The sequence below is a fragment of the Pleurodeles waltl genome, chromosome 10 (genome assembly GCF_031143425.1).
Source record: "Pleurodeles waltl isolate 20211129_DDA chromosome 10, aPleWal1.hap1.20221129, whole genome shotgun sequence".
Classification (NCBI taxonomy): Eukaryota; Metazoa; Chordata; class Amphibia; order Caudata; family Salamandridae; genus Pleurodeles; species Pleurodeles waltl.
The window spans coordinates 177457595-177484234 of NC_090449.1; the positions used below are offsets into that span (position 1 = coordinate 177457595).

The 26640-nt window shown below is 44.2% G+C and overlaps 1 protein-coding gene across 1 annotated transcript in view; it reads left to right on the top strand.

The window, feature by feature from the left end:
* BAIAP2L1 (BAR/IMD domain containing adaptor protein 2 like 1) overlaps positions 1-26640 on the top strand; it is a 517223-nt gene that overhangs the window by 179894 nt on the left and 310689 nt on the right. Inside the window, exon 6 of the mRNA XM_069210135.1 lies at positions 22555-22692. Within this exon, the coding sequence (XP_069066236.1) occupies positions 22555-22692 (138 nt within the window). The remainder of the gene's footprint in view (positions 1-22554; positions 22693-26640) is intronic.

Sequence of the window (26640 nt, forward strand, 5' to 3'; positions counted from 1 at the left end):
AATAAGACGTCGTCGACGACGTGCAGACGTCAGTTCCCTTTTTTCCGTGCATTCGAAACGGTTATCTTCGAGGGAGCAACTGTTACTCTTGCGGTTACAGTGTATATCTTGCTGCGTACTCTTTCTCTGTGGAAATAATGTCGCAGAGAAAGTCTGGATTTAAGCCTTGTCGTGAGTGTGGAGGCAAGATGTCGGTGACGGATCCTCATTCCGATTGCCTTTGGTGTTTGAGCTCCGACGTCTCGACGTCTCGACTTGTGATTCATGTCCGCACATGAATCCGAAGGCCCTTAAAGAACGCGAGGCGAAGCTGTTTATGGCCAAGTCAAAGGAGAAGCATCACAAGAAAAAGTCTTCTCCAAGACATCGGCGTCATCGAGACTCCCGGCGCCGTAGAGAATCTCGGTGTCATTCAAGGGAGGCTCGTTCCAGGTCTCCGGATCGGCGCCGAAGGACATGGGAGGTCAGCCCCACGGTGACGCCGCATCCTTCGACGCCGTTGCCCTCTCCGGCGTCTCCAACTTCGCCTGGACAGGCGTCGGTGATTGAGGTATTGGAGCCTCAAGTGTTTTCTCCGGCGCAGACGCCGAGGCCGGCGTCGGGGTCGCCTCCGAGTCAGGCACCCCAGTATCCGGCTTTTCCCACCCCTGGAGCCGATAGTTCCGCATTCTTGAATGCGATGTATGCCATCTTCCAACAGATGGCTCCAGGGGGTGCTCCGGCTGGGCCTTTGGCCTTTTCTTTGGGTGATCCTGCGCCTCTTCGGCCGGCACCCTTTATGCCCTTTCTCCCGTTTGGGAACGTGGGCTCGGCGCCAGTGTCGGCGCCGGTGGCCGCTCCGGTGGCTTCGGAGGGATTGGCCCCAGGGATTTCCATCCCGTCGACGTCGAGATTTCGGCCTGTGACTCCGGTGGGTCCATCCGTTTCAACTGCTCTTCAGTCGGCGCCGAAGTTACCTGTGGCGCCGGATGCGGCGTCGGTGGCTTCGGAAGATCGGCGCCGATCTCCGACTTCGGCGGAGGTATTGTCGACTCCGCGGATTGAGCAACGACTGCATTCAAGGAGGCGTGCTCTCCGGGTACTAGAAGAGCAGGAGTACCAACGAGCCCTAGAGGAAGGAGAGCTAGAGGACTCGGGTGATGGGCTGCGTGGACTGGAGTCGGCCAGTGGGCTGGACACTTCCCCTGAGTGGGACCTTTCGTCCCCGGGGGAATATACCGAGGAAGCTGCTTCCTTTCATACAGTGGTACGGAAGGCAGCTAGTTTTTTGGACCTGCCTTTGCCGGTGGTGGAGGCGAAACAAAACCTTTTGACAGAGGTGTTGCATCCGGCCTCAGCCGCGGCGGAGCCTCTATTACCTTTTAATGACGCTCTGCTGGATCCGGTTTTAGAGGTGTGGAAGAAGCCGGCATCTTCCCCAGCAGTTCACAGAGCCGTGGCCAGGAGGTATCGGACGGCTCCAACTGATCCTGGTTTCCTATCTAGGCACCCTACGCCGGAGAGCTTGGTTGTGCAGGCCTCCTGTTCGTCCAAGTCAGCGCCTGGTTCTTTTCCGACGGTGCCTGGGGACAGAGATTCAAAGAAACTGGAGGCGCAGTCGAAGAAGATTTTTTCGTCCTGCAGTCTGGCATTAAAAGCCACCAATGCAACCTGTATCCTGGGGAGGTATATTCATGCTCTGATGGATGACATCTCCTCTTCGTTTACAGAGCTTCCTCAGGGTCTTTTGAATCTTGTCTCTGATGCCCAGGCTGCTGCGACCCAAATTATCCAGACGGGACTGGATACCACCGACTCGGTAGCCAGAGCAATGGGCACAACTGTGGTGGAAAGGAGACAGGCCTGGCTCCGTAACTCGGGCTTTTCGGCAGATGTACAGTCCACATTGTTGGATCTCCCGTTTGATGGGGACAAACTGTTTGGGGCTAAGGCTGATTCGGCCTTGGAACGGTTTAAGGAGAGCAGGGCCACGGCTAAGTCGTTGGGACTCCAAGCTCCTTCTTCCACGGCCTCTTCCAGATTCTTCAGGAGGTTTCGTGGATTTGGGCGTGGCTCTTCCTCCTCTTCCTTTCGGGAAGATATCAGCAACCTGCCTCTTCCCATCCCTATAGATCTTTTAGGGGGAGGGGTAGGGTCCGCACCAGGGGAGCTTCTCAGCAGCACTCTGCCTCTTCCTCATCCTCTGGCGGGGTGCAGCAGGGGAAGCAGCCTTAGGCTTCCACCATTTCCCACTCACTCCTCTCCTGTAGGGGGAAGATTACAGCATTTTCTCACCAAATGGGAGACTGTTACGTCGGACACTTGGGTTCTCAGTGTTGTGGGAAAAGGCTACACCCTTCCCTTTCGGGAGTTTCCGCCCCTCATCCCGCCCCGCCCTTCGTATTGTTCACAAGAACACCTCCTGTTGCTAGAACAGGAGGTAGAAGTCCTCCTTTTAAAGGGCGCGGTGGAGTTGGTCCCGGAGCAGGAAAGGGGTCAAGGAGTTTACTCAAGGTATTTCCTGATTCCCAAGAAGGATGGTCGTTTGAGACCAATTCTGGACCTGAGGATCTTGAATTGGTTCCTCAAGCAGGAAAAGTTCAAGATGCTGACCCTAGCACAGGTGCTTTTGGCGTTGAACATGGAAGACTGGATGGTGTCTGTCGACTTGCAGGATGCTTACTTTCATATCCCGATACTCAAGTCACACAGGAAGTATCTCCAGTTTGTGGTGGGATCGCAACACTACCAGTTTGCGGTCCTTCCGTTTGGTCTTACTTCAGCACCTCGAGTCTTCACGAAGGTGATGTCGGTGGTTGCGGCAGAGCTCAGAAGGAAGGGGATAGCAGTATTCCCTTACTTGGACGATTGGTTGATCAAAGCCAAGTCCCCGGAGCTTGTGTTGCGTCATCTGCAGTCAACAACCCAGTTATTGTTCGACCTGGGCTTTTTGGTGAACGAGCCCAAATCTCACCTAGAGCCCCCTCAGCGCCTCCTGTTCATAGGGGCAGTACTGGATACAACATTGGGTCGGGCCTTTCCTCCGCCTCAGCGGATTCAAGATATTCAGGATTTGGTTCCAATGTTTCGAAATGGAGCGGTAGTTCCAGTCCTCAAGGTCCTTCGTCTGCTCGGTCTTTTTGCCTCCTGCATTCTGTTGGTCACGCATGCTCGCTGGCACATGAGGGCTCTTCAGTGGTGCCTCCGAAGGCAGTGGTCTCAACACAGAGGGGATCTAGAGGGTACTGTCAAGATCTCCAGAGATGCTGCTGTGGATTTGAAGTGGTGGATTGCAAGCAACAATCTTTCACAAGGAAAGCCGTTCCAGCAGTCGCCACCAGTGGCCACAGTCATAACGGATGCTTCCACTCTAGGGTGGGGAGCTCATCTGGGGGATCTGGAGATCAAAGGTCTTTGGTCTCCAGAGGAACAGATTTTTCACATCAATCTGTTAGAGTTACGGGCTGTACGTCTGGCTCTCAAGGCCTTCCTCCCTTCCCTTCGTGGTCAGTCGGTACAGGTCCTAACGGACAATACTACCACGATGTGGTACATAAACAAGCAGGGAGGAGTGGGGTCGTACCTTCTCTGCAGAGAAGCTCTTCGACTATGGTCCTGGGCAAAGGACCATCGGATTTGCTTGATAGCAAACCATCTGGCCGGAGTTTTGAACGTGCGTGCGGACAGTCTCAGTCGCCACTTCTCGGCAGACCACGAGTGGCGTCTCCATCCAGATCAAGTCCGTTTAATCTTCCAGAAGTGGGGGTTTCCTCGGGTAGATCTGTTCGCCACTCGAGAGAACGCGCATTGTCCGTTGTTCTGCAGCCTTCAGTATCCGATGCAGGAAGCGTTGGGGGACGCGTTTCAAATGACCTGGTGCGGCCAGTTGCTTTACGCGTTTCCTCCCATACCCTTGATTCCTCGAGTATTGAGGAAGATTCGCCAAGACCGGGCTCTAGTAATCTTAATAGCTCCGGATTGGCCAAGGAGGGTGTGGTACTCCGACCTTCTCCAACTCTCAACGTGCCCGCCGCTCCGTCTCCCTTTCAGGGCAGACCTCCTCTCACAGTCGCAGGGGCAGGTTCTACACCCCAACCTCCAGAGTCTGAACCTACATGCCTGGAGATTGAACGGGGCAACCTGAGTTCCTTCTCTCTCCCGCCTGAGGTAGTGGATGTTATATTAGCGGCCAGGCGACACTCCACTAAATCTATCTACGCTAATAGGTGGTCTAAATTTGTTGCGTGGTGTGGAGAGAGGCAGATTGATCCTTTACATGCTCATCTATCGGACGTTTTGTCTTTTGCTCTATCTCTGGCGCAGAAAGGTTGTGCAGTGGCTACCATTAAAGGTTATTTATCGGCCTTGTCAGCCTTCATATGTCTTCCAGACCAACCATCTTTATTTAAATCCCCTATTGTTATCAGATTCTTGAAAGGTCTTCTAAATCAATATCCTCCAAAGCCATTCGTTATGCCGCAATGGGATTTGTCCTTTGTCCTGACTTTCCTTATGGGGTCCCCTTTTGAACCTATGCATTCTTGCCCCTTGAGGTATTTGGTTTTAAAAAACAGTCTTCCTGATAGCTATAACATCAGCAAGGAGAGTGAGTGAGTTGCAGGCCTTATCAGTAAAACCCCCTTATACAACTTTTTATGGGGATAAGGTGGTGTTGAGGACCAAGGCTGCTTTCCTCCCGAAGGTTGTTTCACCCTTCCATTTGGCTCAGGCAATTACTTTGTCCACGTTCTATCCTCCGCCTCATCCTTCCAAAGAGGAAGAAAGACTGCACCGTCTGGACCCAAAGAGAGCGTTGAGCTTCTTTATCGATAGAACAAAGGATTTCAGGCTGGAGGATCAGCTGTTTATTGGATACGTGGGCAAGAGGAGAGGAAAGGCAGTCCACAAGAGAACACTATCCAGGTGGGTTGTTCTTTGCATTAAAATATGTTACTCTTTGGCAAAGAAGGATCCTCCTGAGGGCATTAGAGCTCATTCCACCAGAGCTAAGTCGGCCACTTCGGCCTTAGCCAGAGGTGTTCCTGTGGTCGACATCTGCAAGGCCGCAACTTGGTCGTCCCTTCACACTTTTGCAAAACATTACTGTTTAGATTCTGAGGTTAGAAGGGACGGCCATTTTGCACGGTCAGTGCTGCAGGATTTCTTGGTTTGACCATTTAGGCACCCACCGCCGGGCGTGGTACTGCTTTGGGACTCTATTCATGAGGTGAGGAATCCACAGGTAGTTGTATCCATCAGAAGAACGAGTTACTTACCTTCGGTAACGACTTTTCTGGTGGATACATTAGCTACCTGTGGATTCCTCACGGTCCCACCCGCCTCCCCGTTGCCTTTATGGTCTTGCCAAGTAATCCTTGAGTGCGCTCCTCTTGGTCTTTGAGGGTGCAATAGATGTATATATAATATATTTATATATATATATATATATGTATATGTGTATATATCTTTATGTATATACTTGGTGTGTGTATATATTTTAAGAGAGAGAGTTTTATATATATATATATGTACATATAAAGATTTACAGTTATGTCATACAATGTGGTGTATTTTTACAATATAATGGATGTTGCCTTGCTCTTTCATTGCATTGCCTGGTTGTTCTCATGCACGTAAAAAATGATTGGTACTGACGTCTGCACGTCGTCGAGGACCTCTTATTGCCTGTGTGACGTCAGACGGCGTCGCGTGCGAGACAGTGACGTCCTCGTCGACGTGCAGAGACTAGTAAGAAGATTTCCGTCGAATGCTGGCGCCATGGGAGTATTCATGAGGTGAGGAATCCACAGGTAGCTAATGTATCCACCAGAAAAGTCGTTACCGAAGGTAAGTAACTCGTTCTTTATGTCCTATGCCAGTATGCTAAAGAACATTTATTCCTGGTTTCACCTTTAATGTTTTTTTCCCATTTCTCCCATGGCAGAAAGTTAGTTTTTTCTAACGTTTGCATTTACAAATTACTAGTATCCCTTATAGGGAACTGAGGATATTACCAGATCTTTGGAATTTCTATACCACTGAGAGTATTGGTTTCTGTCCTAAGAATCTAGTCAGTTTCATAGTTTTTATCTTTGAGGTCTTTTACATTATATCCTTATTTTGACCTCTGTTTCCACTTCTATCAAAGGTCCTTCTTGTTTAAAAAAAAAAGTTACATCACTTAAGTAACGAATATATATGTCTGTGGATGTTTTATATATGTGAATGTACGTGGGCATGTGTTTTCATATATACATATATGCTTGATATGCCAAATGATTAGTCGTGTTCTCTTCATTGGGGCACCTGTCTGTTTTCTCTGCACAAGGTACTGTATTATGTTTGCCTTTTGATGTAGGTCTGATTGGGATATACTTTTCCATGGTGAGAGGTTCTGCTCCATGGCCAGTTATGCTGCTCTGTGTTCCAACAGTGTGGAACCTGCAATAACGTCTCTATTTTTAAATGGATAGATGTATATCCACTAGCTCAGCGGGTAGTGTTTGTTATCCACGTTTTCTTGTCTTTATGATCACGATGCAGTGGTCATTTCAATAGTTTTGCCAAACTGTTCATACATGGGTTTTCACTCCTTTAAAGGAGCGAGTAGCTTTATCTTAGGTACTGCTCTTCGCCTTCAACACAGATTACTCATGATGTTCAGATAGCTTTCTTGATTCCTTTTTTTTTTATGGTTCCTGACTCCTAATCAGTGGTTTCTCTGTATAGTCCTTGGTAGTGCAGTATGTTAAGGCTCACATACCTTCTTCTGTATGTAGGTCTTTTCACATTTTCCTGTACTGTTTCTGTTCTCAGAACATCATTTTCAAGGTATTGAACATAATTTTAACTGTGCACTCATGGTTGAGTTCTTACCAATGTTCTACAGTTCTTGTATCCCTTTTCTTACAGTTGTCGTTTTACCAATTTTTTTTCTTAATGAGGATGTTCTTTCTCATGGGTATTTTTTTTTTTTTTATTACTTTTTCTCCAGTACTTAATCAGTACTAAATCAGCTTCCTTTCTGTATCAAAGGCTTTCACTGTGGTTAAGTTGCTTAAGACATATGATCAACATGCTAACGTGGATGAGTTTATTGGTGCTTTAACATGGATGAGCTTCTTTCTGTGCTCTCCTGTTTTATGGTATTATTCAGCGGTGCTTATTTCCACAGGTTGAGATGTCAGAGAATATGTTCTTATTCTCCATCGCTTTTTCTTCTTCTCTGGTCTTTTACTCTTGTTCTCAACTAGTTTAATAACACTTAAAGACGTTTGAGGGTCTCAGTTTGCAGCCCCTCCACCTCCAGGGTTTTTTATGCTTTGGTATCTGATTCTAAACTAGTGAATTTGCGGCTAGATGTCTCTATCAGATGAACAAGTTACCTACCTTTTGATAACGATGTATCTGGTAGAGACAGGATCTAGCCACAGATTCCTTAACAACCCTCCCATCCTCCTCGCTCTGCGAACTGAGTTCCTCTGTGGTCTCCATACATTTCCTATTGGAACTCTACACCTAGGCTTACAACTTTGGTGATCATTGACGCAAGGGTGTCTTTTATTTGAAGCACACGGTTTCCATTGCCAGTTTCTATTGTGGCTTCATGTTTTGAGCACGGAAAGTAGTAACGGGAAGAAACTGTTGTCAGCGGGGGGATTAGATGGACTCCGTTGACGTCACATCCGGCGGACAACTTCATTACAGAGTCCTGTGACACCCTCTGCTGATGCCCAGACGTACTATGGGGGGAAAAAGTTTCCAAATCCAGTCTGGCGCCTTGGCAAATTCTAAGTTAAGGAATCTGCAGCTAGACTTACCGAAGGTAAGTAACTTGATCATTAAGCATGAAACAATGAAACCCACCCTTTGATATAATTTAAATTCTTCAGTGAGACTGTACAAAGATGAGAAATAGTACGATGCATCTTTTTGAACTCCGTCAGTTGATGCCATTTGATTTCCCATATTGAGTAACCAGTGATAGTGTGCCCATCATGCGGCAGCCCAACAATTATATTGGCATTAACATTGAATTTTCTTTAAAAAATGTTAAACTTTACATTCACAGTTATTGGAGCCTTTTAGAGTAATCCTGAACAATGCAGTGGTGTATCAGCTGTAGTGAACGTACAAAGCCCAGCGTTGTGAGCCTCGCCCTACACCAATCTGCATGCCTCTATGCGGTATATGTCATCCATATTCATCAAACATCTCTGTTTGTGATTGTGGTAGTCGTGCACCCAGCATGTGTATGCAGAGGGTGTTTCTAAATACCGTGTATGCAGTGACATAAGGTGCGTACTGACATTCTGCAGGCTTCAAGCCACTGGACTGAACTATGGTACTACATTTGAGATGGCTCACGGGCAGCGTGGGATCATAAGTAACCCCTTGCTGCCACCATTTGTGACTAACACACTGTTTATTTTGATCACCCCAGATCAAAAACATGAGTCACCTGTAGCATTAACAATGCTGAAGGCTCTCGAAAAAAGCACCAACAAAGACAGTATCCAATAACAAGACTCCATACACATTCATTACATAAACAGTTCTAGCTGTACATTTCTGTACCCATTCACACTTATATGAGAAAACATTGTACCCAGTGGTTATTAGTCTAGTGCAGATGTTTGCACAATTGTTACACCTGAAGAAGCAATTCTCCTACATAGTATCTCAAATGCAAAGGTATCTGAATCTGTTAAAAGTCCAAAAAAGAAATAAGGCCCCACAACTGCAGAATTTTGAAAAACCTTTTCTATTGAATTAATCTCATTTTTATTTGACTTGTTTAAATGCAAACTACAGGAAACTAAACAACATATCTGTATGTGGGAGGCACTAATCACCAAGATTGTGGAATCTCCCACAAACTGTGAAAACATTTGACCTATCTCCCTGCTGAATGTAGATAGCAATATAATGGTGGAGGAAAGTTAAGTGGACCTTAGGGAAGGGAAGGAATGGTAGTGATAACATACTCCTAATTAATATCACTGCCGTGCAAACAGACAACTCTCTTATTGCTTCAATATGTTGGTAATCTGAAAAAAGCTGTTTACCGAGTTATGTGTTTAAATTGGGAGTGTGTGCTTTGTAAAGTTAAGTTTGATTGAATTTTCCTAAAGTATTTAGAGCTTGTTGTTCCCATCCTAGTGCCACAGTAATTACTAATAGGGTTAAATGTAAATATTTTTTTCCTAGGATGGGTAATAAATAAGGGTGTCTGCTTCACCTTTGTTTTTTGTTAGATATACAACAATTAGGAATTAAAATCTGATAGGGGCTTCTTATGTACATTTTCAGATTTGAAAATAAAGAATTTAAAGCACTTTTGTATGCTGATGACCTGCTGCATGTGATTCAGCAATCCAGATAAAATTGGCAGCTAGTTAAGTTGATGGAAAGTTTAATATCTGGATATAACACTGGGGCAAATTAGAGTTTTTCCCACTTAGTCATACTTGTTACCTGACGCTTTTAGAAAAATTGCAAAATTGAATGGTTTAGGGAAGGGATTAAATATTTAGCTATCCATATGCTTCTTTAAAAGAACCAACGAAAATACACTAAATTAGTTTTTTTACTGTAATTGAAGCTAATTATTCTAAATGGAAGAAACTGCATTTAAGTTTTTGGGGCAAGTAATCTGTTTTATGAAATCTTCCAACAGGGTTACATACTTCAACTTAAAAAAAAAAAAGACAAATTTATAAGGGTATTTCTGTAAGGGACTGGGAAATTCTAGAGTGTTGTAGGCAATATTTAACAGAAATCGTCTGAAGGTTTTGACATTCCTTCATTTGTGTACCATTTGAACCAGTTTCGTTAAAAAAAACCTCATCTGCCGAGAGACCATGAGTCTAATATCCCTCATGGGTATTCAATTGAGAAACATTATATTCAGCCATTTAAACTTTAATTTATTTTCAGTATAATTAAACTACCTTATCAGCAGTCACTGTTACCCATTGTTAACAATTGTTCTAATGTTTGGAACCAAGTAATTGTGAAGCTGGTGTAACCTATTGCATGTGATCCAATTGTTCTCTAAGGTAAAACCCAGCTCTGAAACTGAGCAACAAGGCACTTTTTAGAAATCCCAGCTATCGAGAAACATTTTGATGATTAAATATGTCTGTTAACATTGCTCCATGATGTGTTTTAAGTTTCAAACATTTAGATGTAAGCTCAGAACCACAAAGCAAGTTACATATCTAAATTTCTCTGAACGCCTAATTCCACCCATATCAATATTTTGGAATGTCGAGAACCTGATCTACATATTCTGAATTATCAAAAATAACTGCCTAAAATGCAATAATAATACTTCTTTGCCTGAAGCTAAAAGGTAGCTTTTACCCTTACCACCTAGAAAAGATCTTCAGCCCATGGGAGAAGTTTTGGACCCAGATTTCAACTTTGTATGCTGGCCAAAGTTTTGTAAAATTATTGACAAAGCAAAAATGGATCTCAAGCTCAACTTCTTTCAACAAAAGTTAACATTTAAAATTAATTGGGCTTTTCTTAGCCCAATAAAACACACATTATTACTATCAGATCTCTGTGGGGAGGTAAAAAAATAAAAAGGTGTCCTACGCCACATGATACAGTGGTGTAGTAAAATTAAAACCTACTAGCATGATGTCTTGTACAGCTTAGAACCATGTTCAACAAATTTGGATTTAGTGTAGCCTGGTGGGTGGAAAGTAACTATCTTAAAGCCTTAGAAGTCCAAATATTCACTCTCTTTTGATGATTGGGTTGATGATCTACTGCTGTTGTCAAGCCTGAAACTTGTAGGACCATATTCACTGTGTTTTGTAGTACATCAAGTAGCACTAAAGTAGGTCTGTCTACTATGTACTGCAATTCACAAATCAAGTGTGATTCTCCATCTCTGCCTCCCCTATATTTTCATCGGGGAGATCCTCATACATATGTATGTTTGCTAGTAGTATATGAGGGAGGGACCAGAGGAAATGGCTGGAAAGAAGGTATATCACTAATAAATGGGAGAGAGTTAAGGCAGCTACCCACAAAAGGGTTTCCCAAACTATACTTCTAAATTTATTGCAGCCAAAAACAACCCACAACAGTAGTAAATATACTCCAACTCAGATGTGGAGTATGTCCAGCACCATACATAGATCAACCACTGGGACTTCAAACTCCTCCCATGGAAAATAACAGAGATAGGGACTTAAAATAAAATCCCATAAGACTTAGGGGGTCATTCTGACCCTGGCGGCCGGTGGCCGCCAGGGCCACCGACCACGGGAGCACCGCCAACAGGCTGGCGGTGCTCCCGAGGGCATTCTGACCGCGGCGGTTCAGCCGCGGTCAGAAAGGGTAAACCGGCGGTCTCCCGGCGGTTTACCACTGCCCGTTGGAATCCTCCAAGGCGGCGCAGCTTGCTGCGCCGCCGAGGGGATTCTGACACCCCCTACCGCCATCCTGTTCCTGGCGGTTCGCCCTCCAGGAACAGGATGGCGGTAGGGGGTGTCGCGGGCCCCTGGGGGCCCCTGCAGTGCCCATGCCAATGGCATGGGCACTGCAGGGGCCCCTGTAAGAGGGCCCCGCTTGTATTTCACTGACTGCTTAGCAGACAGTGAAATATGCGACGGGTGCAGTAGCACCCGTCGCACCTTCCTACTCCGCCGGCTCGATTACGAGCCGGCTTCATCGTGGGAAGGACGGTTTCCCCTGGGCTGGCGGACGGCCTTTTGGAGGCTGCCCGCCAGCCCAGGGGAAACCTCAAAATACCCACCGCGGTCTTCCGACCGCGGTACGGTATTTTGGCGGCTCCCGCCGGGCGCGCGGTGACCACGCCCGGCGGGAGTCAGAATGACCCCCTTAATGTTAGAATAAATAATTTAAACTAGTTAATATAAATAAGTTTAATGCTAAAACCATTCTAAAAATAATATATTTATTATTTTAATAATTTAAACTATTTTAATCCCCTCTTTTTAATAAACAAATTATTGTAATATTAAGTTTTATTAAAATATGATTAAATGACTTTTAATTTGTCCAATACTTCATTCTTAATAATAATTAACACATAGTAAAAACAAAATTTTATTTTTTTATACTAGAGATAGATTTTTTGTACTGAAAAATGGCACTGGAGGTGTTTGTGCCGCTTTGTGCGCCCGGGCACTTAGATATTATAGAGGATCTGCAAATGCTTGTGCAGCTCCTTCTGTAATACAGATATTGCCGACGTGTATATATATATATATCACTAGCAACATCTTCAGAAGGCATCCCCTTGTTTGCATGGGGGCGTAGCGCTATGCAAATGAGCGAATTACTTTGCCTCTTTTGCAACACTCCATATTACAAACATGGGTACAGAGGCAAACATGCCTTTAGAAGGCACACAAAGTGCGCTACAAAAGGTAACACACTTTCAGTGCGCCTTCTAAAAAAAAAAAAAAAAAGCCCTACAGAGGGATGAAAAGGGTTCCCAGACATCCCCTTGCAGACAGGTGCAGTGACTCATTGCACCAGCCTCCAATGGGATCTCGAATCCCTCTGAAAAGTGCAGGAGGCTTGCAGCCTGCCAGAGAAACACAGAGCAGCTTTTAAGCAGCTGCTCTGTATTTCTCTTAAATGTGCTGCCCTGGGGGAAGTATGAGTTTGCGGCTGCCTCGAGGTCTGTGCATTCTTCCTGGTAGAGCGTACTTTCCATATTTGCACCTGGCGCACCTACTTTAAGGTGCCGTGGCGCAAACATGGAAAATGTGTCCTATCTGTAATATGGGCTCCCGTCTGCATATCACTCTTCTGTTTCGCCTCTCACTAACATGTTTTTATTTAACAAATGGTTTATTTTATTAACCAAAAAGTTAATGTCCATAAGAAAGGTGCTCTAGGACGCTTTCCCAGGCAGGACTAGCCAGTGTGTATGACTGAATAAAGATTCTGTTGTTGGACAGGAAGAATGAGAAGATAGTAATTTTGCTTATCCAGATTTGCTGTACCTTCCAAAAGCACTGTTGAAACTCCACCTTAACAAAGAATGTTGTCTCAACATGTTTTTCACACCTGATAAATTGGACATCAAGTGTGCCTGGCTCTTCTGTTTGGACTAAATGAGCATATGTGTTAGTTAAACAGGTTTTTGTGATTTTTACAAGCTATGATGTCAGGTGTTTAGCCATTAATGCCACCATTGTTATGTTAATGATTGTTATGGTGAGTAAATACCCCAAGGTGCATCCTTGCGTTGGTGGTGTAGAGAGGGGTTTTCAGTAACTGGAAGAACAAGAAGAATAGTTGAATACCCAGGTCTTGAGTTTCTTCCTGAAGACTAGGCATCAGGAGTACTTTTCAAGGAAAGCCAAAAGTTAGCCTAGAGATAGGTTCACCTTCCTAATCTGGCCTTCTTTATAACTACTATTAGGAGTAAGAGTAGGCAGATCTCAAAGTGAGGGAAGGACAATCAAGTTGAAGTTTGCCCCAAAAATGTAGCAGGCCTATATTTTATAAAGCTTAATAGACAAAGCACAGGGCCTTAAATTGGGAACGTTTTTAACTGACAGCCAGTGAAGGCTCTTGAGATGGGCACAGAGGAGAAGGCTGAGGATTTGCATTGCTGTGGATATCTGGGCTATCTTTAGCCCAAACATGAGATGTTCAGGGAGGCCCGGATAGTATTACCCTAATCAAGGCAAGATATAACAAGAGCATGGATTAGGTTTTGCATACGGATGCCGTGAGTAGAGGAAAGATTTTTCTGAGCATTGGCAGGAAGTTAAAGCAGATAGCAAATACCTGGTTGATGTGTTTGGCAAATGAGAGGTTAGTGTAATATTTTACTCAGATTTTTGACGTGGGTAAGCGAGGCACTAGGACAACCAAGCTTGACAGGCGACTGGCCTTAGGACCAAATAGCCTTTACTTGTCTGCTTGAAAGTACAATTTCAGATTTATCAGTGTTAATCTTGAGGCGGTTCTACTTCATACACTAAGTGACTGCCCTCAGTGGTGGATACAATTATTTGGGTGCTGTCAACATAGAAAAACATATTAAAAGAATGAACCAGTGTAAGCAATGATATAAAGAAATTAAAAAAGGTGGGGCTCAGGACTGAGCCCTGAAGGACCCATCATAAGATTTTGAGATTTGAGCAGGAGCATGTTCACAGCCTGGGATCTGTCAGAAGGAAAGGAACCTAACCACAAGAGAGCTTTCTTGTAGTTACCCATCTGGAGAAACCTCTGAATTAAAATAGTTTGGTAAACCTTGTCAAAGGCTTCTGACAAATCAAGCAGGCTATGGAGAGCAATTTTTTTTTTATCTATCAACATCCTGAGGTCATTGGTGACAATCACCAAAGCAGATTCTGTTCTGGAGGCTGATTGAGGAGGTCCAATAGGTTGTTCTTTTCCAGATAAGAAGAGTTGGTTATTTTGTTTGGAGAATCTCGGTTGGAGGTGGAAGCAGGGAAATGAGCACAGCTAATTGAAGAATGACATAAGTTAGAAAGTGCTAGACCTAAGATGGAAGAGGCCAGTGCAATGGTCTAAAGAGGGCATGGTTCCAGAGGAGAGTCGAAGTTTGTGGAAAAAATAGTTGAGACAGCCTTGTCTTCAAGAAGCGATTCAAAAGAAGCAAGGAGATGTTTAGCTACTATTACCACCATTTGATTCGTAAGGTGGGTGAATACCCCAGGGTGCATCCCTGCGCAGGCTGTGTAAAGTGATGTGAGTCTTGATAGGTCACTCCTAATAGGACCCATTGCTGTAAAACAAACTAAATGTGTAATTATCTTCTGGGAAAACAATTCTGAGAACTGGGAGCTGAGTTCTGGAGGAGTGATAGCACTGTCAGATACTGGAGGTCGTTGCCATTTTTTGATAATAGTGAAAATTGTCCAAAGTCTGGATTCCATTGGTATAAGAACTAGCTCTCAATAAATCAGGTGGTGATAGATTTTTAAAGTCTCTACGGGCATCTCTGGTTAGGAGATTATAGGAACTATGTATTTGGTATTCCAACTTCTTGCACTTGTCCAGTATGACATCATTAAAACACCAAGGGAAGTGGATGCATATTGTAAGTTGTACACAGCTTGCAGGGTGCAGTGAAATGGAATTGAGGGTCTTCAGTATTCAAATCTCAAGAGAATTTACTATTAAAGAAATGGACTGTAGTGCCGATGATGGGTTAGCGGACTTAACCTTAGACCTCAGGCTGCACCATATGTGGGTTTATTAGCCAGGATAGGTTTCAGAGCAAGAGGAATGGGTAAGGTAAAAGAAGGGCTGAGTCCATCCTAAAGTGATTGGTGGCTAGGAAAAATTTGTGAGGTAATGAGGAAAAAGTGGGTCAAGAAGATGTTTTCAGAAGTGAGGTCTTTGGAAAGAAGCTGGGCCACAAGGCTAGACCTGTCTATATAATAGCACAAGGATTGCCTGCTCAGAATAAATATTGAAATCGCCCAGGACCAGGAACCAGGTGGACTTAAGGATGAGAGGTAACTGACAGAGTCAAGAGCTTATTATAGAAATTGCTCTTTGGGCGCAGTGGTCGGTAGATCAAATCTCCAGATAGAGAGAAAACTGGTTGAATTTGAGCATAATTGTCAGCATCTCACAGGTGACTAAAGAGGGGTTAGGCTTTAAGAAGCACCTTATTTGTGAGCAGGTGATGCTGGCAAGTCTGCCACAATGTTTACCAGTGTGGTTCTAATCTGAAAAGGAATAGCCAGGAAGCACTGCTGCCGCGATAATAAGGGAAGAAGTATTGTATAGCCATGCCTGTCAGAAATGCATCATCAGGGTGACCGGTATAAAGAAAGTCAGAAGAGGACCATTTGATGTCTCGGAAAAGACCTGCAATTTATGACAAAGCTGTTGGGGGTAAGAAACGACGTTGGAGGTAAAGGAAGCAGAGGCATTAAAATTGCAGTTCAAGGGGGAATAACGAAAGCGCACTCTGTACCTACTAGGAAATCATAGCGCAAGTGAGAAAAGAAGTGATAATAATAAAAGTCATAAAGTAGTCAAAAATGATATTGCAGATTTGCTGAGTTAGCCAGGCACTATCTCCTTTGCTTTCAAGGAAGCAAAAAACAGAGGACTCTGCGATCTACTTCTTTCACCGCTCTGCAGGTGAAGGATTGGCCAGGAGGTTAGGTCAGTTTGGACTATAGCTAATGTGATGTGCCACTCATTGCTACACTTTCTCTAGAATCAAACTTTCCTCCTCAACGACGCTGATGTGTGTGGCATTCTCTACTCATGCAGCATGTTTTATAATTATACGGGCTGAACCCCCACATGCATTCTGCTGATACTATGCTTTGGTGAATTCTCTTAGAGCAATGCAAAGTGTGTCCTGGAAGTTTTTTGCCAAATGTATTACATGGCCTAATTTACCTTATTTTTTTCCTCTCTTGCTCTGCCATCTGTACACATCTTTTTCCTGGGAAGAACAGGAACTTAAGTATAGGAAAAAAGATACCTTTGTAGTGGATTAGGTACTAGTCCATAGGCTGTTTCCTATGTTTAACGATGACATCCAGCCAGTTGATCAGCTGTTACTTTGAAAAGGCACCTTTGGCCCCTCTTTTCATGAAGGTAACTGGAATATATGTGCTTATGCCAAGATATGGGTTTATGCAACATGTGAACCATGTGTGCATGGTATTGATGCTTCTAACAGTGTAAATAGCAGTTTCCAGCTTGGTGGTGAACAGTGATGCTGGAACAATTTTCCATAGTATAGGTGCTGCCATCAGTTTTACATCACTGAAGACATAGGGATTGTGAAAAATCCAGGCGTCGCACAAAAAACAGGTGTGGCAAATGAGCCGTGCCCATTCAGAAGGGTGTGGTATTTATGCAATGGGGCACATTGGAGCACACTAACACGATTATTACTTAAGCATGGTGTGGTAGGAAATAGCTTTGTTTCTATCACAGTTCAGAATTAGAAAAGGTTTAATTTGTACTTTCCAAACTGCTGATATATTTTGAACATCTTGTACTGTCCATTTACATGTATTCAAATGTTGTGTTAGGAAAAATGGGCATTCTGTAGCCTTTCCTTTCACACTCGTCCTCTTGCAGAATTATCACGATTCACTTTACAAAATACTCTCACTATGCATTCTCCCTGTTAAGGAATAAGTGGCAATGTCTGACTTTTGACCTTTGTCTTTGAATGCACAGCGTATGTGACAAGATAAAGACAAAATGTAAAGACATTTGTGTTGCTTGTTCAACTTCTGAACTCCAGCATCATTATTTCTGGGGGTGCTGCAGCACCCCTCACACCCCTGCTTCCACCTCCTATGGTGGTAAAGATGCCCACAGGGTGATGACGGGGTATATAGTATAGACTAACAGTAAAGGGGGTAATTAGAGGTAACTTTAGCGAAGACAATTTAAGCTTCCCTTCACAAACTCGCCCCACTACTGCTGCCCATTTGAAAAATGAATGTTTGTATTGAGAATTCCTTGGTCAGGTGTTGAAGTTTCCTCTCTCAGTTGTAGGGTAGTCCTTCAATTCTTTGGTTTCTAGGCTGACAAGGCACAGGCGGACAGAATTCACCTACTATGGTGACATGGAAGCACTCTGACAGCATAGGACCTGTGCAATGTGGCGTACTGCAACCCCAGGCAGAGAATGCTCCGAAGTTGTGGAGCTGAGTTGTAGATGATGCTGTCATGTATTTAACTCAAAGTGTGTGTGTGTGTGGCCGCCACTTTTCCAAACGTAGATTGGGGTAGGAGTTTCAAAAACTAGCTACAAGTAACTAAATGTGGATACGACGTGCATGTCAGTTCAACACATGATTTCCACAACTGTATTCCGCGTGATTTAGCTAATTTCACTGTCTGCTAGTGGATCATTTTAAATTGAAATTAATTATTCTGTGTGCGCACATCAATGACTCCTTCTAACAACACCAGTGCGTCCATCTATCTTCCCACAGCCATCTACCTTTCTACTCACACTTGTCCATCCACGCGCTCATTTCCTTTTCCATCCAGACAAGCATTTAGGCCTCCATGCACATTTGCTCAGATGTGTCCTTCCATCCATTATCCACAAACGCACATCCAAGCACATATCTATCCATCAGCAACCAAGCATTCATAAACCCACAATCATTCATCCATGCATCCACATATGCATCTTTGCAGCTATACCCCCCATCTACCTATCATTATATGTATCTAGGCTTCCAACCTCATTATTGTTTATAACCATACAGCTGTGCATCCAACCAACATTCACCTACGGCTACATATTTAGGTTTGCTTGCACATACACATGCTAGTGTAATATCTTTGTGTATATGGGTGCTGTTTGTTGTTTTTGGTTTGTAGCCATACATATTCAACAACAGACATCAAACCAAAGAGCTCATACCTAAAACAAGCAGACCAATTAGCCTTTCCAGGGCTGTATGTGTGATGAATATTTTGAACAAAGTGTTGTGCTTACTTTGTGCACTTACCCGCATCTTGTGGTGCTGAACAAACTTAAAATGTGCATGCTATTTTAGTGCCCACCACAAAACTCATAAAACCATAAGACGGCTTTAATTTTAATGACCTGCCATTTATGTAAAAAAAAAATTGAAGCAATCATCACCACAACTCTGCCTCTCCAGATTGAACGGCAGGGAGGGACGTGGGGGCTGCAATTCACAGACTTGTGAGCGAACCTGAAGAGAGTGGGGCAAATAGCCCTGGATGGTCCCTTTTTGTAACAGCCCTGGTAACTTGAAAATAGAATCACTGCCAGTTGCACCCCATATTTAGGTCAAGCCTGCACTGTACTGCTGCGCTTAGAAAGATTGGTCTAAAATACCAGTTCTTAAACCCTATCAGTACAGATATAGTGATGGGAGTGCTCCACTCCCGTTTAGACACAACTGGAGCGGCTGTCCACCCTGTGACCTCTAACCTAGCATTTCTGAAGGCATATGTGGTAGGGGAACTGGTATTTAATCCTGCCTTCCATGCCTCAAAGGCATGGGAGGTTGAATGCGTGGAGAGATACATGGAGCACATGCGACTTCTCAGTCTCCAAAGATTAAACCATTGTTTATAGAAGAGCCTGACGATTTACTGTTGTAGAACTTCCAGCCAATTGGGAAGGAGGCAGGACTGAGAGTATCCCATTTGCAATTAAGGTGTTTTGACTTCAATGTACCATGAAGGAATATAATATGAGGTACTGCATTAGCATGAGAATAATTCCATGAAATTCTGGGGATTGAAAGCTAGGGTATGGAAGTGGATGTTAAATGCTGTAGAAACTTGTGTAGGTCCATCTATTTGTGTTCACCAGTTTAGTACCTTACATAATACTGCTTCGGTTGGCCCTTTGTATCTCATGTTGGTACAAGATATCCTACCCATCTGTCCTAATGCAATAGAAATACTAGTTCCAGAAGTCATCAGAGCACTGGGTGCTATGAAGAAGCATAAAACTTCTGGCCCTGATTTGGAGATGTCCAGGATGTTACGACAGAAGTGCAAGCTGGTCTCCTGTCCCGTGTAGGAACTATTGATTAGGTTGTTCTCCTCTGTATGGTTTCATATAAATTTACAGGAATCAGGAGGTCTTTGCTGTACTTGATCTTCATAGACCTAAAAGTGGACTTCGATTCAGTGGATAGGGGCAAACTATGGAGGTTGCTGCTGGGCTTTGGAGTTGTTTAGCTACACTGCATTTAGTTAATGTGGCTAGAGTGAGATCGGGGGGGGGGGGGAAGAATGTACAGACCCCTTCGAGGTTCAAAAGGGTGTCCAGGAAGGCTGTGTTTTGGCAACATTATTTTTTAGCCTCTTACTGAATTATGTGATTTACTATCTCCTAGAAAAGCAGCTATATGTTCCTGCCATAGCCGTTAGGAGGGTCCCAATATTATTTGCAGATGACGCGATGCTTATGACTCGTACAGAAAGTGCAACCCAAAGGCTACTTAGTCGATTTGCGAGGAAAAATCACTGACTATCAGCTGTAGTAAGCCTACAAGTATGGCGTTGTGGCCATTTCCTAGCCTTAGGCAAAAACTATTGATTGATGGTGAACCAATTGATACTACCATGTGAGTGTGCGGTTTTCAGATTACTTAAATTGGGACAGTGATGTACGAAAGGCGGCTATAGTCTTAAAGCAAGCAGCTGGGGCAATATTTAAGTTTAGACATAAGGCTGGCTCCAGAAGTATCAGGGTGAGAGTAAGTTATAGCTACTATTCCTTCTCTATATTGTAAATTAATTAGTAGTAATAATCAATATGTTTGTTTCAATTTATGTAGTTGTCTTGCGAATCAAGGTGTATACTGTTCTTGATTACAAAACAAATATACCGTCTTTACACTCATAATATATATACAATAATCAAAGTTTATCATCATCTTTATTCAATTTCATAGCTATTGATAATCCAATTTGATAATTGTATTTTATTTCATATTATATTGTTTTTAACGCACAATCTTGAATGATAATATAAACATAGAAAAAACTCCCTACCCCTTAAAACCAGATAATAGAAAAAAACACTCAGTGCTATCGTACCTCATACATACACACTCAACCTCATAATAATAAAAATTCATAAACGTAAAAATAGAAGGTCTAATACAGACACAAAATGAAATTCTCTTGGCGTTTCCTCCTAGTTTGCCACAAACTTAGATATCCATATGATATACATTCTCAAATAACACATTATGGTACAAGGATTTCACTTTTTCAAAGACAGTAGGGACACATCCAGCTGATAAGATGCCATCAATCCAATATGGGCAACAGAACAGGAACATAATGCCTATGCGCGTTTCGGTGTCACTCTTGTTGGGGAGCCACCTTCATCAGAGCAGTTCTAATTTAGCAAATCTTTGGGGACGGGTAATTGCTCACTTCCATCCTGTTGAATCGGTCTTATCTTGTCCTTCCGGATAGGAAGTTAGTCTATCACTTCCCCTGTCCAGTACCTCAAGAGATACGACGGAGTGGAAAGCCTTAATTTCCCATTTCAGCTCACTCCAATTAAATCCCTTTTATGAACGCTGGTATTGCGTGGTCCGGTTCACTACTGTGGGTGCTGTAAGTCTTTTATGGCTTCTTATTCCGCTTTGTCATTCTACGATAATGGAAGTATCAGTACCATCTTGAAACTATATGCCCAAAAGGCAGTGGCCACAGCACTTTATGAGGCAGAGCTTTGGGGATAGCTGAGAATAAATTTCAAAGATCCTTATTGGGGTTAGCGCTGGGAACCCCCTTGAAGGCCCTCTTCGCAGAGGTTAGCCTGGTGCCAACATCAGAACTAGCAGCCTTAAGGCCAGTATTATACTGGGTAAGGTTAGTACGTAACTCTAAGGCAGAAGTGTATTTGGAAACTCTTGAAGAGGTCACTTCTAGTGATGGACTTGGGGGTATTTGTTGGGGGGCTCATGTTAAAAAGGTCTTAGGAAATTTTCATATAGAGGCTTTGTGGGCGGAACCCAGCAGAGTCAGTCAGGACACTGCGGGTCAGGTCAAGGACCGGTACTGCAAATTCAATAAGATTATGGTATATCAGAAACTGTCCTGAATCCATTATAAGATATTATTTCAATAATGCCTCTGATCCTGCCCCTATAGATTACCTGAATCTGCTATGCCCCAAACTGAAGTACTCTCTGTATATAAAATATTATTTGGGTATACTTCCACTAAGAGGTTATCTAGCCTGGACCAGTGGGTTAGTGGGTGGACTAGAGTATTCTGATTGTAGCCTTGGGGAGTTTGACAGTGTTGTCCACCTTACCATTTTTTTGCAGAAAAGTTGATGCGGCTCGGCGATGGCGGCTCTACCCCCTTTTCAAATCTAGTGGGGCAAACTGTGTTGAAGCTGCACTCGCACTGTGTCTAAGGCCCGTCAACATTAGTGCACATAACTTGGTAGGCTCATATATATGGGCTGCCTGGCCCTGCTTGAGGGAGTTACCAGACAAGCTGATGTTGAATGAATCATAAGATCTTTATAAGTCCCCAACTTTTGCATTTCTGTGTGATGGAATTAGTTATTTCCTCCTGTATAAATGGGGCCGGTCTCGGTAGTTACATTTAATGTCTTGCCATAGCTAACTGCTGTGTGCACAAGCACTTTCCCCTTGTATCTCCTTTGTAATTTCTTCTGTACGACGAGATTTAGCCCCAATAGTTTTTTTTTATTTTTTGTTTTTAATGTCTTGCCACTAATAATTGCTCTATGCAGAAGCACTTGTTCCTTGGTCCCTCTTTCAAAGTTTCTCTTGCATATATGAGGGTTGCTCTTTGTTGTCGTAGATGGCGGTACTACATTTGTACATACATGTGCAAGGTGGTTCTATGAATCAGTGAACTGCCTTGTGTGGACCTGCTCTGTCGCTGTTGCTTTTTTACCTAATGGTTACTTGTGTTTATATATGCTAATTAATTTTTTATTGTTTTTTGTGTATTGTTTTATATTATTTTAAGACTTGTAGCTGAAACAATAAATAATAAACTGAACGCCTGTTTACATCCCTAAGCAAATAATTTAAATTTTGTTTACAGGCAACTCTGAAAAAGTACCAAACAGAGCACAGAAGTAAGGTGGACTCTTTGGAACGGTCCCAAGCAGACCTGAAAAAACTCAAACGGAAGAGTCAAGGTGGGAGGAATGCAACAAAATATGATCACAAAGAAGCTGAGGTTTGTATTGTGTAATTTTTTTTTTAAGCTAGAGCTTTGTCATATGTAGTGAGAGTATGATTGCCTTTGTACTCTCTTTCTCTAACTATAGTTCGTGTACTTGATTTTGATATAGGTAAAGATGCCTTTTGAGAAAGGGAGGGAAAAGATGAATGGGTTTGGGATGGCTGTGACCTTAATGGTCATATTTTGCTTTAGAATTCCCATAATAACCATAAACCGACTGACATTGTAAGCAGTGCTGGATGGAGCAACATCAAAGTAGGCAAATAAAATACAACTGTTGTGCCTTTTCACTCGGTACACTGTTAAAATCATGTACTCTGTCATTCCGAAGTCGAAGACAAATGTGCTTTACCAAGCTGAAAGCTTTAGCTCGATTTGAAAACAGGAAAGGATTATGTGACTGCTTTCCTTCCCCTTTAAAATGCAGTTTATTTATGCTCTGCAGCTAATGCCGATTTTGCTCACCTTACCTGGACCTGCTCCATTATACAAAACGTTTTGCAATCCTTTTTTCCAGTTCTCTCGGACATACTGAACCTAACACTTGACCCTGACACTTTCCTAGTTCTTCTACGATATGTCAAACCTTCTCACACCACAGTACAGACAATTTGCTGCTTTAGTGTCATTAATGGCTCAGCGGTGCATTGTTATGTTATGGGGGGGAGCAGTGGGAGATCCACCACGGCTGATTGGCTACTTGATCTCGTTTATTGCGACATGAGTGAACGCAACGCCACTCTTCTCCCTCCTTCTTCCAGACCCAAGGACATTTGAACTCCTCTTCGCTCATATTTACTGAATCATGAACGCCGTGACTTTGCTGTCACTGAACCCAGTCCATAATTTTTTAGCCAATTATATGCTCCTTGTTTTGAACCCTTAAACGGGAATGTGCATGTTGCTAGGATGCAGTATCTCTTTTTGAACCTTTACCACGTTACATATTACGGATTGCTGTTGTGCATATTGTACTCTTGGAAAATGCAAATAAAAACTTTATTAAAAAAAAATGCAGTTTATAATATTTCTGTGACACTAACAATGGTGTCACCTATATATATGCTTCTAATAATGTAATCTACTACATTAGTCTGCAGTGTTATCAGTCCAGAAATCAGCCAAGTGTTGTAGGTTTTCTGGCCATTCCTCCAGGAGGATGTGAGAAATCTGGCAAATATGTGTTCTCTGTGTTTTAGAAAAAGTATGAGCTCAAAGTTAGAAAATGTGGTATTCATGAAAAACGAATGCATATGCACAAATTTGAAAAACCCAGTATCTGATAGAGACTTCTAGGTGCAGATTCCTTACCCTTGATTTTCCCCCGGTATAGGACTGAATCTGGAAACTTTTGTGTGAGCAGTACCCCTGCGTGCCTTTGGGTGGCTTTTTTTGGTTCCACGCATCGTCGTGGGTGCTGAAAGTGATGCTGCGGTCACCTATATAGGCACCACCAAGGCGTGCGGACGTCAGTTCTTTTCTTTCTGTGTCAGTTAGCGCTGATCTAGAGAAGAGCTACGCCTCTGTCCCTTTTTGACAGGTTTTTTTCAGCGTTTTGTCGACAGTTTTTTTTTATTTTGTTAAGTGTGTCGAAGATGTCTTCTAGAAAGGTAGGTTTCAAACCATGTGGCGCCTGTCACTGCGCCATTTCCGTTACAGACCCCCATGTGGTCTGTTTATGGTGTCTCGAGCGTGACCACAATTTATAGTGCTCAGACTGCCGGGATATGGTGCGCAAAGGCTTTGAGGGAGCGGTCCCTAAAGATGCTTGCGGCCCGGTGGTCAATGTCTGTCAGGCGATGTGTGACTCCAAGGAGGTCGCAGTCACCAATCAAAAAAAGGTGGCAGAACCGCTCCAGGAGCCCCAAGTCCTCTTTGTTGCACTCAAGGTCCTCTGGACACTCAGGGATGAGACACAAAAAGAATAAGTCTCCGTCTGAACGTTTCAGGTATGGTTCTGCGGCGCAGTTTTCAGGTCTGCACTGCGCACCATCCCCCCCCCCCCTGTTTCCAGGAGTGACCCCTGCTCAGATTAAAGGCTTCTACGAGAGCCGTGCGCTGCATATTTGAGTGGGCTGACCCCTCTGGAGTGAATTCAGGCCCAGCAAGGTCGGAGGAGGCTCCATAAGGTTTCATGCTAACGACTTCGGCCTTGGCTGTGATGAAGCCTTGTGAATCTAATCACGGATATGGATCGGCCCCGGTCATGCCAACATGACCTTCTCCACCCCCGATGCCAATACGCAAACCCCATTCTTATCCCTGATGAGTCGGAACAGCGACGATTGATGCCGGTTCCAGCATCAACAAGGCCCAGTGGCTCTAAACCGTTGCCTGAGCATTTTTCTGAACAGCCAGGCATGGGGTAACAGTGGGGGTGGTCACTGGACCCTTTAGAATAACTGTTGTACACCCTTCGAGAGAACTTGAACTTGAACTGGTATGAGGAACTGGGAGATGGCAGTGGACAAGGCACATCCCCAGATATTGGCTAACTCTCTCCCCCCACTCTGGGTACAGAAGAGGGGGTCATCTTTTGCAATAGTGGTGAAGAGGGCAGTGGATGTCCTTGACCTATATCTTCCCTCAGTGGCAGTCAAGATTAACCTGTTGACTGAAGTGCTTTCAGCCTGGGGCTTTCTAATATGAACCCCTCTTGCCCTTTAATGAAGCACTGACGGATGTCCTGCTAGGAACTTGGTCCAAGCCCAGCACAGGTGTTCCTGTAAACAGGAAAATTGCTTGCTGCCATTGCCCGGACCAGGTGATCCTAGTTCTCTCACCTAACACCCCTACCCTTGAGTGTTTGGTAGTCCAAGCCTCAACCTCCCATGGCACGTTACCTGCCGCTCCCCTAAACAGGGACTCCAAGGGGCTGGATAGCTTAGGCAAGAAAATGTTTTCTTCCACTGGCCTAGCATTGCTGTTACTTTGTGGGATACGGTTGTGCAAGTGCTGCCACAGGCTCCCAGAGGAGGCCCGGGCCATCCTCTCCCAGGCTGTAAACGAAAGGAGAGATTCAGCAAAGTTCACCATCAGGTGTAGTTTGGACACGACTGACTCGCTGGGCAGAGTGGTTTCCTCAACAGTGGCCTTGAGGTTCCATGCCTGGCTGAGAACATCTGGCTTTTCAGGGGATGTTGAGGCCAACCTCATTGGAATGCCATTCGAATGGACTTGTGGCTGCGGAAGGGGCTCACCACTGTGCCAGCCTTGTGCTAGTAACTGTCCTGTGCAGGCTCCCCAATCTGTGCGAGGACATGTATGCTGTGCATTCTGACCCTGTGGGTCTGGTAGCTAGAAGTCGTCCGCCACCAATCCCTCTATCAGCCACATCCTCTAGTCCCTCCTAGTCTGGTTCTGCAAGACCACGGATCCCAGGTGGATGGGGAATCCAACATCATCTTCTCCATCCACTGGCAGTCCATTACATCAGACACATGGTCCTTGCAGATCAGTCAGAGGGGCTACTCCCTCCCTTTTCAGTCTCTCATCCCCATCCTGCCTGCCCACAGGCGTTTTGGCTGTTTAAGGCTATCTCACCCCAGACTCTTGTCTCCCATCTCCAGACTATGACATCTCTTCTGCATTCGCTGGGGTTCCCTATCAACGTGCCAAAGTCACACCTGACTCCTTATTAGGTGCTCCCTTTCACCTGAGCTGTTCTGGACACAGTGCATTTTCGAGTTTATCCTCCCGAGCAGCAAGTCCAGGCTATTCAAGTTATGATACCAATGTTTCAGCCTCTATCCTGTATTTCAGGGAGAATGACTCTGAAGCTGCTGGGCCTCATGGCCTCCTGCAGCCTGCTGGTGAATCATGCCAGGTGACATATGCAGACTCTGTAGTGGGTCCTGAAGTTCCAGTGGGTGCAGCATTAAGGGAATATTTCCAACATGGTCCGGATCGCGGAGAGAACTGCAAAGGACCTGCAGTGGTAGC